Genomic DNA, 16,679 nt, shown 5'->3' on the forward strand with positions numbered 1-16,679 from the left:
TGGTTTCTTCATTGCAATGAGGAAGGATTTCCAATATTTACAGATTACAAATAAAATGCCTCCCACAAACACTGCTCACTGATACCAAGCAAACAGGACGATACCATGGCCCACTGGCAAGCAATCACGCTGAACGGCGTTCCCTGCTGTTTGCATCTGACACACTAGTCTTTTCAAATGTTAGATGTCACATCTATCATGTATTGTTTAAACAGGGGAGCAGCCGCTGGCCTCGTCCAGTGTGTGAAAACCTTTAGTGACATCTATAAATGGAACAGAACCACTGAGCCCTCCCTTCAGCTGTCATCGCAGCAGCTGGCAGGGACATCAACTTGCTGTGAGCGAAAAGAGAAGTGCCCTTTATGGAGAGAGAACTGAAAGCTTGGAAATCCATAATTCCCTGAATTTGGGCTGTTCGCTCAACAGAAATTTGTGGAACATCCACGAGGTGTAGGGACTGTCTAGATAGAACAGAAACCCACGACAAACATCAGGGCTTCACTGAGCTCCTGTTTGTGGGGACACATTTAAGAACAGCAGCCAGTGAAGCTGTAGCATCTTTGTAGTTCTACTGAGTTGAGGATGTGATCGTGGTCCCTGTCACAAAGGACTTCATGAAGAAATGTAGAATGCCATCTAGATGTAAATGAAGGGACAATTGGAGACATGACAAGGTCTATTCGCATAGCCCAGCCTGGCTTTAAACTCACAGTGTCATGGAGAATAAACTTCCTCCCTCTGCCTCAAAAGGTCCTGGAATGACAGGTGTGTGCCACTATGCCTGGCTGAGTTCTTTGAAATCACTTCTTCCTTCCATAGGGTGCTCCATTATCAACAGCATAAATGTCTCCAGAATTACATTTTCTTAAACAAGGCCTGCTCTCTAAATATTACAGGTGATAGAGTTGCTCGCCCTGATTTTACTGTCTCTGGGGATAGCATTTTTCTCATAGGGCTGCATCTGTTCTAGTTTTTAACTTTTTAATCTCGTGAAACGCACAAAATATTCCTAGTTTGTATGCGGGTCTTTCCCCAAAGACTGAACTGTTTTTCTTTGGTCTTGGTTCCTTTTAAACTTTTGTCTAAACTAATACAAAAGTATTGTTGTCACTTCATATATCCCTTGTATAGCAAGACAGAATGTAAACAAATTTGATAATTTAGTGGTAATTATAGTTTCCCTACTTAAAAATAAAGATAATTTGGAATATTTTAGAGTATGTGTCTCTGTATTTTTCAGTTATGATGGAGATCTCATTTAAAAGGTTAGATAAAACTAAGAAGTATATAAACATCTTTACATTTCCTACTTAAGAAAATCCTATCTACTTTTAGTAGAAAACGACATTTTGTATTTTGAACCATTGGACTCATAGCTTATGAGAATTGAGCTCACCTCATATTCTTGACCTTGGCATCATTAATTCAGACGTCAAGTAGCTTGCCACTAGGCCATTTTTAGAGGAGTGACTCATTTTTATGATCCATATTTTTTCCTGTTCAGTAAGCATTTTCTCGTGGCCACCCTTTATAACGTATGTTTCAACACTGTCTGTGGTTCACAGCCTTCCACTTCACCCGAACGTCGTGTTTCTTAGCAGTTTCCTTAGTGACCAGAAGTCCCAGTTGTCACTTTCAATCTCAGACAGCTGAGCAGTGCTGCTTTCCAAACCGGCTCTCCGAAATTCCCGTTGTTAGAGCCGGCGTCTATATTTAGCCGGTGGGATTAAATTGCAAAGGCTTCAGGCTGGGGCAGGGCACACTGATCTGCCTTTTTACAGCTAGACCTTGTGTGCAACCAGGAGCGAAGACCCTCAGTGTCCCCTTCCTTACCCAGGTTCCTCACAGAATGGATTCCCAGCGGGAGCTTGCAGAGGAACTCCGGCTTTACCAATCCACCCTTCTTCAGGATGGTCTAAAAGATCTCCTGGAAGAGAAAAAATTCATCGATTGTACCCTAAAAGCAGGTGACAAAAGTTTTCCTTGCCACAGACTGATATTGTCGGCTTGTAGCCCTTACTTCCGTGAGTATTTCTTATCTGAAATTGAGGAGGAGAAGAAAAAGGAGATGGCGCTAGACAATGTAGATCCTGCTATACTTGATTTGATCATCAAATACCTGTACTCTGCCAGTATTGATCTCAATGACGGGAACGTGCAAGACATCTTCGCCCTGTCCAGCCGCTTCCAGATTCCGTCGGTGTTCACCGTCTGTGTGTCTTACCTTCAGAAAAGACTGGCTCCTGGTAACTGTCTGGCCATCCTAAGATTGGGGCTTCTTCTCGACTGTCCAAGACTTGCCATTTCTGCCCGGGAGTTTGTGTCAGATCGCTTTGTGCAGATTTGTAAGGAAGAAGACTTCATGCAACTGTCCCCACAGGAGCTGATCTCTGTCATTTCAAATGACAGCCTCAATGTAGAAAAGGAGGAAGTGGTATTTGAGGCCGTGATGAAATGGGTACGGACAGACAAAGAAAACAGGGCGAAAAATCTTAGTGAAGTATTTGACTGTATTCGTTTTCGCCTTATGGCTGAGAAATATTTCAAAGATCATGTCGAGAAGGATGACATAATTAAAAGCAACCCAGAAGTCCAGAAAAAAATCAAAGTTCTAAAGGACGCTTTTGCAGGCAAACTTCCGGAACCCAGCAAAAGCGCAGAGAAAGGGGGGACGGGCGAGGTGAACGGTGATGTTGGTGATGAAGACTTACTTCCTGGTTACCTGAATGATATCCCCAGGCATGGAATGTTCGTCAAAGATCTCATCCTCTTGGTCAATGACACAGCTGCAGTGGCGTATGACCCCATGGAAAATGAGTGTTATCTTACTGCCCTAGCTGAGCAGATCCCCAGAAATCATTCCAGTATTGTTACCCAACAGAACCAGGTCTACGTGGTCGGAGGACTGTACGTGGACGAAGAGAATAAAGATCAACCCCTGCAATCCTACTTTTTCCAGGTAAGAACGCACAGGCTGGGGTTCACCACCCTTAGCCAATTTGTGAATTGTCTGGGGGCAGGGTGCTTACATACCATTCACACGGATATCCCAGTGTGCTCTCTTACACTGTGATGCTTAGCAGAGTATCATAACTAGACTTCATATTTAATAAAAAGGCATGGCGAAGGAAGTCTTTATACCTAACTCATGACTCACAATTTCCTTCTTACCCTTTCTCCCTTATAGTATATATAGGAAGCTGGTGGTAGTTACAGTTCTTCAAAGCTCAGGGTTTCGGTAAAGACTGACCTTATAATCTTTAACACTATTACCTGATAAATAGGTTAGAATATTTTCCTTAAAGTTATTGGTCTAGGGTTGGGGATTTAGCTCAGTGGTAGAGCGCTTGCCTAGCAAGCGCAAGGCCCTGGGTTCAGTTCCCAGCTCCGAAAAAAAGAAAAAAGAAAAAAAAAGTTATTGGTCTATACCACGATGCCTTACACACTGCAAGGGAGTGGGACTTAGTCTGATTTTCTCCTAATCTGGGGAAGGAACATTTCATTTCTTATTTCTTGTTACTGTATAAAAGGTTTTATTGGAAAAGAAAGGACCCTTGTATATATTCTGTACACTTTGGATCATATAAAAAAAAAAGCATTCCCAAATGTCACTGATTAACTTAACCCACACCTTCAGTATTGCCAATCAATACTTTGGGGCTCATGGTTCAATCAGTAAGAATTTGTTTAGGTCATAGCTAATCGTGGCCTGGGATTTTCAGGTACTTAAGTTGGAAAGGCCAGAGATAGACAAGTGTAGAATGTCATACCACAGTCACCACATGCTTTCAAAATACACAACATACCATGCATTCACAAAATACTACCTGTCACCAAGTAGCTAGAGAAATATAGTCAAAATAATAGATACTAATCATGTTTCTTAATTTTCTAAGTTCCAGTGAAAGACACTAGCAAAAGTATTTGAATGTGACCCAGAGATTTCCCCCAAGCTCTATTTTCAAATTCAGATTTACTTTAGAAAGGGCAAATCCAATGAAAGAGATTTTAAGTATATCTGAGAAGTGAAAAATAGCAAATCAAATGGATAGGTAGACAGGCACAGACAGACAGACAGGTCAGACAGATAATATAGTCATAGACCCAAGAAACAGTTACAGCATCGAATTATTCTCAACACACACATGCGTGTGTGCGTGCACACACACACACACACACACACACACACACACACACACAAACACACACTTTAAAAATATACCCACGGCCCACACTCTATTTTCAAGGCCTCGTTTTAACTTTTGCTTTCTCCATCCTGTTGTTTCCCTTTAACTTTACTGTGTCTGGATTTGCAAGTTAGATTACCTGACGAAGCAGGAGCCACGGAAACAGTTACACAGGGGAAGGGCATTTCCCCTGCCGCTTCTAAAAGGCACAGGTGTAGATCAAGATGCCTGAATTGAAATAAAAGGGAGCTTCCTGTGAGAATTGCAGCCTTTGTAGTGTTCTGCTTGGCTGCAGGTGTGATGTGGATTACAGAGTGAACTGGCATTTGGCATATGACTGTGGGGATTCGGGGACCTTATCAAGACTGATTTCCCCTCCTCCGTGGAACTCATAGATTCAAGTTTTAGACCGCAGGAAGCCCACACTTTGAGTGTTCTACATATAAACCCTAATTTTAACAGTGGGATCTTGAAGGGTTTAATAGCTTGAGAACTCATCCACTGAAGGCACTGGCTGGCCACCTACTGTCATCTGGTATAGAAAATGGTCCAAAGATAAGATAGGAAGGTGGGTACCACACAGTCTGGATGGGACCTGGGCCCTCAGGTTTGGGATTAAGATAGCTGTTGATCCATTAAAAATAAAAGTGCCAAAGCTGCATAATGGCATCTCAAGCAATAAAACGCCTATAGACTTATTAGATGGCATGGTATTGAAAACCACCTAAAAAGCCCCGTGAAGTCGGGCAAGTGTACCCACCCGTCAGCCAACTGAGAGGACTTGTTTGAGTATTTTGCACAGAACTTGTCAGACTTCCATAAAGGTTTATTGTTAGTTCTACGTTATTACCTAGTACTCCCCCGACTCCACAGACGTGCTAGGAATCAAACCCAGGGGTTTGGACATGTAATCTCAGCCCCACTGGACTACATCTCTCAGCCCCGTGACACTTTCTTGACCGCAGATTCCTTTCCAAGAGTGAAAACATTACAGTCACAATCTGGATGCTGAATCAAAGTGTCTGCAGCTAACCCTGAGCACAAGGGGATTAACCGTGTGTCATGCTGTGTCTTTTGGTCTCAGAACTTTAACTGGCCCTACTAGACCAGACATGGAATTGGCTTCCAGAGAAGCCCCTCCACATCACTACCAGTCTCTCCTGTTCCAGGCTGTATCGGTTTTGAGGTGAATGCATTCCTCCTCACCTGGAAATGGCATGCAACGGCGCAGCTACGCCTCTCAGTTTCCTCGGCAGTGCTACCCTAAAATGCGAAAAAGAGTACGTTACCATTTTAGAAACTAGGTGCCAGGATGAATCCCTAGTCAGAGCGCGATACTGACAGGTCCACCGTAGAGCTGGCTGCAAGCCAGACTGCTTCTCAGCATAAACCAGAAAGACGATATTTAAGATGACGTCACCCAAAACACAGGTATTGAAATGAGTATTCTTCTGTGCCCAAAACAATAGAACACAGGTAACCTAGACATGTTTAAAAGATGGAAAAGAGATACTGCCCTCCCTCTCAGTGGTCTGTGGACTGAGCGACAAGCCCAGCTGTCCCGGGTGCTGGCTCTGGGAATGTGTTAAATATAGCACGCAGGGGTCATTCGCATACTGTGACCCCTGCCATAGACACCCTGTCTCTTCCCCAGTGTCCCCAAAGTATTAAGATTCTTTGTTTCAAAACTGACTGAGGCACCTCCAGGGAAGGATTTGACAAGAAACTGCCCAGTTCTAACAATTCCATTTTAGTCTCTCTTCTCTCTTGATATCGTTTTTTTTGGGGGGGGGGGTTGTTTTTGTTTTTGTTTTTGTTCAAGTATTTTATTTTTATAGGCCAAGTAGATTTTCTCATTCTCTTTAGTAGCTCTGAGCCAAACTCTAAGTATGACACTTTAAGATTATTCTAAGCTAAAATATAATACTTTAGGACTATAGTTGTGTAGAGACCTTCATTCATCTCTGGAGATTTTAAACATGAAACACTGAGAACTTCTTAGTTACGCCTGGTAATATCTTTCTATGTATTTCCATAACTCATTTCTTTTCCAGCTTGATAACGTATCATCTGAGTGGGTTGGACTACCGCCTCTCCCGTCAGCCAGGTGCCTCTTTGGTCTGGGAGAGGTAGATGACAAAATCTATGTGGTCGCCGGCAAAGACCTTCAGACAGAGGCCTCCCTGGATTCCGTGTTATGCTATGATCCTGTGTAAGTTGACGTGACAGTCCCACAACGTTCCCGCTCCATAAGCCTACGACAAATCCATGTTTTCACCAGCTGGAACATGAATTCTATTATCATTTCATTCTAGGGCTGCAAAGTGGAGCGAAGTGAAAAATCTTCCTATTAAAGTTTATGGCCATAATGTGATCTCACATAATGGGATGATATACTGTCTGGGCGGAAAGACAGATGACAAGTAAGTGCCCCAAGGTTTCCTTTGGATTGACATCTGAGTATGGCTAAGGTTTCTTCCTTTTTATTTATTTATTTATTTTTTACACTATATGCTGAAATGGGACTTGGGTCTCTAACACCATATTTTGCAGATAAAAAATGCAAATAAAATTCTGAAAAGTTTTGGGAGGAAATTGTAATTATAAGGTTTTAAAGTCACTAGACCAAAGAGGGAGGAATGTAGGCCGCTTCCACACGAGCACAGTCCCTCAGTGATACGCATCCTGATCGTGGAAGAGCAGCATCTAGGAGCACGGTCAGCCTTCTATCCAACTGCCTTTTACAACACAGACCAGTAGGCTTTCTGACTCAATGAACCATAAGCAGATTAACATTTAAATCTTCACTTTGTTATTATCTAATGTGTATGGGGTGCACGTGGGGAAGCACACTCAGATGTCAGAAGACAACACCAAGGAGCTCCTTCCACCATGAGGGATCTAGGGATGGAACTCAGGTCACCAGGCTGAAGGGGATAGAAATTTCTGTTGTACTCAAAGTATATCCATTAGCAAAACAGTACGCAGAAAATGATATGATTTGTACTTGACGTGTATAAGAGGGGAGTTGTATTGGTTGGAGATTAAAAGCACAGTAACTGGAGGAGTGCAGTCATTTCTCCAGCGACATGTTTGTGGCTCACTCACTCTCAAGTCTCCATTTCACTACTTCTAGCTAGTCCCTTGAGAGAAAACCAGGGTACATCTCATGTAGGACCCCATCTTGGCTTCTAGGCCATCAGTTCTCAATCTGTGGGTCACCACAATCAACTCTTTCACAGGGATTGCCTAAGACTGTTGGAAAACAGACATTTCATCACAATTCATAACAGAAGTAAAATTACAGTTATGAATTAGTAACAAAAATAACTTTTGGTTGGGTGTTCACCACAACATGAGGAACTGTATTAAAGGGTCACAACGTTAGGAAAACTGAGATCCACCGGTCTAAGCCATCTGTAGTTAGGACAGAGATCTAACATCTCAGACAGTGCTCCTGCGCTCAGTTAAGCCAGCATCCCATCTAGTCAAATGATCACCTTTCATTTACAGTGTGAAGTCTCCCATCCTAGAGAAAGGTGCCTTATTTGGTTTATCATTTGTGCAGGCTAACTGTGAATAGAGCTGTCCAACCATGGAAAGGAAAGGAAATTATGACTTGTAAGGGTCAGTTGGGCACAGTAGCATGGACCCACAGTCCCAGGCTGAGGCCAGAGAATCAGCTGGTCCTGGGATTTCCAGACTACCAAGACGACACAGGAACACCCTATCCGAAAACAAACCACAAAACCAAAAAGATCACAGGTGCAGCAGAAAGAAAATCAAATAAAACCTTCTGTGTCGAGTAAAGAGCTCTATTCTGGAGTGAATTAATTTTATTCAATTAGAATGATAAAACAAAATATAACTGAACAAGCGCTGAGTTTTTTATCATCTCTCTCCATATGAAAAGATGGATATCCAGAAATGAAATCCCTTCCGTAATCTTTGCTTTCTCCATCAAATGAACACTAATTAAGGGTAGATGTGGTAAATGCACCCCTAATTTGGACATTTCCTCTGAGTATGTGGAACAGAGAATCCCTATTAAGTGCATTATGACTTTGAAACATTGGAACTCTGCCAAAATGGTTTACATTGTTCCCTTCAGATAACATTAGTAACCAGAAAACCAATCCGTCAATAAGAAGCACTCACGTCTGCCAGAAGTAATATATTAATCCTGAGACTCTTAGTACCCAGAGAGCATTGCCTAGCAAATGTCCAAGAACTTTGAAATAAATCATTGTGAAAAGTAGAGCGCTGAGGCTGAGGGATGACTCAGTCGCACTTTGTAGAATATGGAAGGCCTTGCATCCAATCCCAAATACGTGGGGAAGGGCAAAGGGGACATAAAGTGCCCTACTGAATATGATTTTCTGTTCTGACCTCACCAAGACCTTCCTTGCCATAGACAAGTTGTAAAGGAAATGTTTATGCATGGTCTTTCTCATATTAAGAAAAAACTACTCTCACAAAAGAGTTTTTGTTTATTGGCATTACCAAACTGGTTACTATTGGGATTTAGGACTATTGATCGGTTATGGAAAACTTTGAGACTCCCAAGGTCTATCCTGAGAATAATTCAATGAATCTACATGTTTCTGGTGGCATTTAGCATGTAAAAGTGTTTTCATCATTAGTCAGTCTACATGATTACTTATGTAATCTACAGTCACAATGGGTTTTTAATATAGGATCTATAGATAAGACTGGACTCACTGGGGAAAAAAATTTTTTGGGTTTGAACCCAGAGGCTCACACATGCTCTGTTAGTACTCTGCCACTAAGCTGCATCCCTCAAACAGTGCCAGGTTACTTTAAATAAAGTACTATATACTCCATCACAAACAGAACTAAATTATTAAAGCAGCTTTCACAAAAAGAAGGTTCTAAAGGGAGCATTTATTTTCTTTTTATGTTCACAGAAAGTGTACGAATAGGGTGTTTATCTACAACCCCAAGAAAGGAGACTGGAAGGATCTGGCTCCAATGAAAACCCCTCGTTCCATGTTTGGAGTGGCAATCCACAAAGGCAAAATCGTGATCGCAGGAGGCGTCACTGAAGATGGCCTTTCAGCTTCAGTTGAAGCCTTCGACCTCAAAACCAATAAGTGAGTTGCTCTGCTGCAGCATAAGAATCCTGTACGTTAGTTTTGCATCTGGGTAGCAGCTACACTTTCTCAGCCTCGGGAGGGGAAGCCAGAGAACCTTGGGTTAAAGGGGAAGGATTTCCCACTCCCCATGCCTCCTCATTAGGAAAATGCGGCTCATGAGTTAGTGCTGACACATCGCTTGCCTGCCTCTGCGCTAACTGAATCCATCCAGTCATGTAGCAAAGGCATGATTACCTCTGAAACACTGTACAACCTTAGGTGGATATGCATGTCTGAGGAACCGGTAGTTTACAAATTAAAGGGCCAGGCGTGGTGGCGCAGACCTTTACTCCCAGCACTTGAGAGGCAGAGGCAGGTGGATCTCTGAGTTCGAGGCCAGCCTGGTCCACACAGAGAAATACTGCCTCAATAAACAAAATCAAACAAAAATAATGAAAAGATTTCCACTTGTTGGCAGCTGGCACTCATACACGATGAGTGCTTTACATGTTTCTTACTTTTTTTTAACTTCTGTTTTTATTGGATTTATGTGAAGATACTTGACTAATATTTTATATAAAATTAATCTTCCTAAATTTTTGAGCTTATACACCTAGGTGAGTACATATGTTTATACAATCACACATATATTGTATTTTATACATTTTACACATAGCATATATACAATAGCATGTTCATTGCCTTAGCAATGAAAAATTAGAATAGTGTTACTTTTTTTAAAGAAACCAAATGTATATGATTACAAAATAATGTTGATAGCCGGAAATTACAAGGCATTTTTATGAAACTAGTTTTAAATGATTATTAAAAATGATGTTCTTAAAGACTGGACAGTAAGGGTAAATTCTCCAATGCAAAAGAAGCTTAAATCTGATGCACTCAGTGGGCGGGGCACACCTTTGACTCTGAGTTCCAGGCCAGCCAGAGCCATGTAGTGGAACCCTGTCTAAAACAAAGAAGTGTAAACCTGGACACAAAACTATAAACCCTCTGTGTTTCTAGCTTTATACACACACACACACTTTAAAAATAACAAAATTACACCAAAATGGTGTATTTCTGTACATTTTATGTGGACTGCATTTTCAATAAAATGCCTAGGTGGGAAGTGATGACGGAATTTCCCCAAGAAAGAAGCTCCATCAGCCTGGTGAGCCTGGCCGGATCCCTGTACGCCATCGGCGGCTTTGCGATGATTCAGTTGGAATCTAAAGAGTTCGCGCCCACTGAAGTCAATGACATATGGAAGTAAGTTGTCGTCTGTCTAACTCTTTGAACCAGTATTAAATCAGATCGTTGATAAGCAATTTTGTAGTGAATAAGCCGGATTTTCCCACCCTGCACGATACGTCTCGGTGGTAGGTAAGTTTACACTTCAAGTCTAACTGAACTTTCGAACATGCGGCTTACTGACCAAGAACTTGTGATTAGCTGTGAGACCAAAGAAAGAAGTCATCCAGACTGGTTTCTTTTTTGTTGTTGTTATTTGAATTTTTTAAAAGTATTATTTTATGTATATGGGTGTTTTGCCTGCATGTATGCCTGTATATCAAACGCCTGTCTGATGCATTCGGAGGCCAGAAGAGGGCGCTGGAGAGAGCTGGAGTTACAGACATCTGTGACCTCATGTGGATGCTGGGAATCAAACCTGGGTCCTCTGGAAGGCCAGCCAGTGGGCTTGACTGCCAAGCCACCGCTCCAGCCCTAGACAGGTTTCTTTAATTGTAAAACGAGATCAGATAGCTGCGCTGTTCTGCCCAGTTCTAGCTTTAAGCGTGTAATACTCCAGCCACACAGTAGGGCAGGAGACTTTGTCTTCCTTCAGAGTAGGTCCTTTCCTAGGAAGACACAGCACTCGGGGGCTGGAGAGATGGCTCAGTGGTTAAGAGCACTGGCTGTTCTTCCAGAGGACCTGGAGCACCTACCTGGCAGCTCACAACTGTCTGTAACTCCAGCTCCAGGGGATCTGACACCCTCACACAGATATACAAGCAAACAAACACCAATGCACATTTAAAAAAAATCATTTGAAAATCATTTTTTAAAAAGCCACAGCACTGAAGAAACATTTAGCCTTTTGAGTTTTACATGCACTCATTAAGTATAATTCATTCTTCCAATTGTTTGATGGTTTGATTTTTTTTTCAGGTTCTTTTTTTCCCTTTTCTTTTGACCAGTCTGGTCTCAAACTCAAGAGATCCATCAGCCTCTGCCTCCTGAGTGGAGTGCTGGGATTAAAGGTGTGTGCCACCAGGCCTGGCGGTCGATGCTTTTTTAGAAAGAAGTGAACATGTCTATCCATTTACCGCCCCGACAGCTGCGGGGCAGTTCTCCCAAGTACGCAGTGGTTACTCAACTGAACTATTTTAGTCAAAGAATGTTTTTTAAAGGGCAGGGAACACTTTTACCACAGTGTCAGATACAGTAAATATCGAATGGAAACCAAGATATATCATGGAGGTCACAGGAGCGTAAGTTTTATTTGGAGACCATAGTCCTCTGTAGAGCATCTGGTGATTGATAGGTCCCATCAGGCATCTGATGATTGACAGGTCCCATCAGGAGAGTTTGAATGGTTCTTGCTGCTAGCCCAGGCACTGTGCTTGACATCTGAGGTACAGGAAGGGACCCTTGGGTACCTAGGAAGAGCCTAAGTGAGCCCATGCTGTATGCTCGCCTAGAAACAGCCACCCTCATGCTCTCCCATCAGACCAGCCCCACTGCAAGGCTGAGGTCTTGGAGTGGCCTATTCTCCCAAGGGCTGACGCCCTGCCCCCCAGGGTGTGGCCTACATAATATCTGCAGCATCAGCATCCCTTCGAGCTGCTTGGAGACTCAGAATCCCAGACCCCTCTCGGAGCTCCTGAACCAGAGATGGCATTTTAACAAGATTCCTACTCAATTCGTTGGCACATTTAATTTATGTCCAGTCAGTGATGGCGGACATTGTTCCTGAGAGCAGACTGGATGTTATTCATCCTCGAACCAAACTACAGGTGCTTTATTCCCTGCTGCCGAGCCACAGGGCTGAAAGACCAGAAGTTTCACCAAACCACTCTTCCATGCCTTGGACACTTCTTGACTTCTTGATAGGCAGACAGTTCATGGCAGGGCTCAGGGTTCCTGGAGCTCTATAATTCAATCCCATGTACACACACACACACACACACACACACACACACACACACACACACACACACACACAAAATACATACATACACACATACAAGCTTTAAAAGTCCTTACATTATATTAACTACTTATGTTGAGGAAAAAGTGGCTATAAAACATAATTCATTGCAATCTCTTTCTATAAATAAATAAACAAACCCTGGAGATTTACAAGGACCATGGAGGCTAGAGTTGGCAAGAGGGTGAGATACAGAAATACTGGACTTAGCAGAAACAGAATGAATAATGGAAGCATTAGAGGTTCTGGAGAACAGGTACAGGGAGAATAAGTAGTGAGCCCCAACCCAGACCGCACAGCACCCTCTGCGACACTTCTACACCACACCCGCGCCAGGCCTTCACACAGACTGATCAGCCCAGGTTCTGGAGATGAGACCCAAGCATCACTATTTCTTAAAACCTCAGGCGATCGGGTGTGCAGATGAGTTTGAAAAACACTGATGGGAAGAAACCGTGCCAACAACTAACTGAACCTCTCACAAGCCATGAGGTTCTGTGTAGTCTATGCTGCCCCAGCAAGAGGAAGCAGTAGGCAGTAAGGAGAAGAAAGGTTCAAGGTTTCCTGCTAAATGGTCCTCTTACCGTGGCCATGAGAACCTCAGAAGGAGCCCCTGCCTGGGATTCATCTCTGTGTTAGGGAGTAAGTCCCAAACTCACCAGCACAGTGGGATCACTACAGAGCTCTCAGAGCCACCAGGGCCCCTCTCCCATCCCTGCTGATGGGTTTACCTGGGGTGGGAATACAGGCTGGGCTTTGGAAACTTGACAGATCCCCAAAATGATTTTACACGTGCAGAATTGCTAGGAAAGCACTAGATTAGGGTTTGGGGTGGGGCACCCACCACTGTCTTGCTTAGCAGTGGAAATGTTAATTTGTATGATTGTTGTTTTCGCACTTGGAGTAATGTCTGAAGGGATAATCCTCAGGCTGTATTGCAGTGCTTTCTCAGGCTCCCCAACTCACATGTCAGAACACACTCGAAACCTGTCATCCTTTCTATGGTGATGTGCAAAGTAAATTCCCAATTGTGCTTGGAGACAGGATCTCATCCAATATCCCAGGCTGGCCTCCAACTCATTATGTATGTATATAGCCCATGTGCCCTCAAATTCCAGTCAGATACCAAGCATGCATTTTTTTAAAGATTCATTTTATTTACTATGTATATGAGTACACTGTAGCTGTCTTCAGACACACCAGAAGAGGGCATCGGATCTCATTACAGATGGCTGTGAACCACCATGTGGTTGCTGGGAATTGAACTCAGGACCTCTGGAAGAGCAGTCAGTGCTCTTAACCGCTAATCTCTCCAGCCCCTCAAACACACATTTTAAGGCAATGGAAATTGTATCTCTGTAATCTTGAGTATTCAGATGCAAAGACCGGTTCCGGTTCCTAATGAGCAGCCAGGGCATAGTCTAAGAGCAGTCCTCAAGGAAGAGAGGGAAGGGGAGATTTCAGAGTCAGTACTGCGTCAGACCCACATGAGGCATATAGATGGAAACTATTGAAACCACAGTTTAGGCTGAGTCCCGCTTTTCTGAATTCTTCCTCTAAAGAGTCTGCTTCCCCTGACTACACCAGCAATCACCACCAGTGCCAGGGTGAGTGATGAACTGCTCCGGTGTCCATTTCTGGACAGACCAGTCCAATACAAGAGCACAGCCCAGGTCTGCGCTCACTCAGTGTGCACACTTTGAAAGGAGTTATTTACCAGGCAGGCACTTGGTCTGGGTGGAAGGCAATGGGACTGTTTTTTTCTTTTTTCCAGAAGAGCCCATTTCTATACTAAACACACACACACACACACACACACACACACACACACACACACACACACAAAACATTACAAAACCTCTCATTAAAGGCTGCTTACTGCTTTCTTTTCTTCCGTCAGGTATGAAGATGATAAAAAAGAATGGGCTGGGATGCTGAAGGAGATTCGATATGCTTCGGGAGCTAGTTGCCTAGCAACACGCTTAAATCTGTTTAAACTGTCTAAACTATAAAGGAGGTGACAAAGACACGGTTTGAGAGGTGGCTTGTTGGGACAAGAGGGCCTTAATGTATTGTCCTTCTTTAAGCCTATACAATGATTCATGTAGGGTTACATTGATCTGTGCAGTTCCCGGGAGATAAAACAGTGTAACCGAATCCCAAGGTGTTTTAGCGTGTGGAGTATAAAACCGTTTGCTAGGGAGTTAGTATACAGTTGAACAATGTATTTTGTCAAACCTTTCTCATAGAAGCGAGCTTTCTACATCCTGATGTTTACTAATCCTTTGTATTCTTAAGGTACATTTACACTTGTTTTCTATTATAAATGAAATGCATATGTCTACACTCTCAAGAGATGTTTGAGTAACAGAAACCTCTCCCCGGTTTTGAGCTACGACAGGAATCTTGTGCATTTTAATGAAGATGACTGGAAGTGCTGTTTAAGAAGTGTAATAAAGGAGTGTCCAGTCCCTTCCCCATTCTTCGTGTGACCCTCGCTATTAGTCATTCCCAGTACAGCATGAATACAGTGCGTGCGTGTGCCACAGCGTATGTGTAGAGGTCAGAAGGTAACATCTGGCGTCACAGTCCACCTTACTAGAGACAGGGTCTCCCTGCCACTTCTCTGCTGTCCAGGATAGTTTGCCTGCAAGCTTCTCTGTGGATTCCTGTCTGCTGCCCATCTTCCTGCAGGGGGAATGCTCATGCCTTTTGGGGGGTGGGAGGAGAGTCCCCAGCTTTTGAGGCAAGCATGCTTACCTGCTGAAAAAGATTTGCATTTAAAACCCAGGAAATCGCAGGCTTCACAACATTAAGCACAGCAGCTATAATGGAGAGTGATCTAGTGATCTTTAAACTTCCAAGGCAGAAGGAGAGAGAGACTAAAGGAGGGTAGATAGTCACTGGTTCAATTTTTAGCTTTAATTCCTCAAAAGGGCCACTTGTTTACTAAATTTCCAGTAGAGGTGACTGAGCCAGGTGTGGTGGCCGATGTCTGAAGCCATGGCTCTTGAGGGGCTTCCCCAAGAGGACTGATGGAACACACAAGTTGGAGCCCAGCTTGGCTAACACAGTAAGACATCAAATGGAGGGATGTGAGGCTCTACACCAGTTTTTCTTGGTGTAGACTTCTCAGTCTACCGAAGAGTCAACCATGTAGGTCATGACCTAAGAATCACTTGGATCCTGCCAAACATCTGTGTAAGGATTGATCGTCATGGGCCTCCATTGCTGGCTCTTCTTTCTGCTTCTGGATGCCAGAGTGCCTGAGGGGACAGTCCCACATCTCCCCCGCATCCACATTCTCCTCCAATAGCACCTTAAGTGATGCCATGTAGTCCCAGGATATTAAATCCCACACTCCACATGTCTTTCTGAAGCCGGGACCGCCCTGTGATCTGCAAACTGAGTGGACTTCCCAGGTGCTGGGGAAGTGTTCCAACACATCTGAACAAACTCAGGATTGTCCCAACACCAGCCCTCCTCCTCCTCCCTCTTCCCATATGTCCCAGTCTTGGTGAGACGAATGTATTTGTGTCACACCCTCTCAGCCAAGATTCAGAGACCATCCCAGATGAGGGGACAGACCTGTAAGAGCCAGACAGTGTCTTCTGGAGCGACAGGCACCTGCACTCAGGAACTCAGAGCTACAGCTGCCCACACAAGATCAAGCCAGTCAACTCTCGAGCATGGACACGGGGCCCCAGGCCCACTCCTAGTTTAGAAGCCACAGCAGTCGCAGGCGGAGCAAGTCAGCTTTCTTCAGGCCTAGGACAAGCCACAGTGGACAGCCTTCTACCCATGTGCACGCAGCGATGAATGCTAAATGGACTCACTTGGGTTACATAGTCAAATGTATAGAGAGAGAAGGGGGGACATAAACAATAGAGAAGCGGGGAGGACTCAGGAGGAGTTAGAGAGGGGCATGAGAGGTGGATGTGACAATCAAAATCTTCATGCATGAAGGAAAAAAATAGAAAAATTAAAAATTCCACACTGTAAACTTTTTTCTCTTTTTTGAGGGGTTGGGTGTTTTGAGGCAATGTCTCACATTATTGCCCAGGCTGGCCTGGAACTCACGCTGACCTCGATCTCACAGCAAGTCTCCTATCTCACCTCCAGAGGGTTGGGATTAAGTCACTTTTTAAAGGGGCTCTTAGCTGTGACGATGGCACATGGCTCATG

The 16,679-nt window shown here is 43.7% G+C and overlaps 1 protein-coding gene across 1 annotated transcript; it reads left to right on the plus strand.

The window, feature by feature from the left end:
* The first annotated feature begins 1,849 nt into the window (after positions 1–1,849).
* On the plus strand, positions 1,850–14,976 carry Klhl41 (kelch-like family member 41). The gene is made up of 6 exons (NM_057191.2): positions 1,850–2,959; positions 6,242–6,399; positions 6,503–6,610; positions 9,116–9,301; positions 10,406–10,552; positions 14,395–14,976. The coding sequence occupies exons 1-6, from the start codon at positions 1,850–1,852 to the stop codon at positions 14,504–14,506; spliced, it is 1,821 nt and encodes a 606-aa protein (NP_476539.1). The 3' UTR covers positions 14,507–14,976.
* Positions 14,977–16,679: the final 1,703 nt, after the last annotated feature.

This window comes from Rattus norvegicus, chromosome 3 (genome assembly GCF_036323735.1).
Source record: "Rattus norvegicus strain BN/NHsdMcwi chromosome 3, GRCr8, whole genome shotgun sequence".
NCBI lineage: Eukaryota > Metazoa > Chordata > Mammalia > Rodentia > Muridae > Rattus > Rattus norvegicus.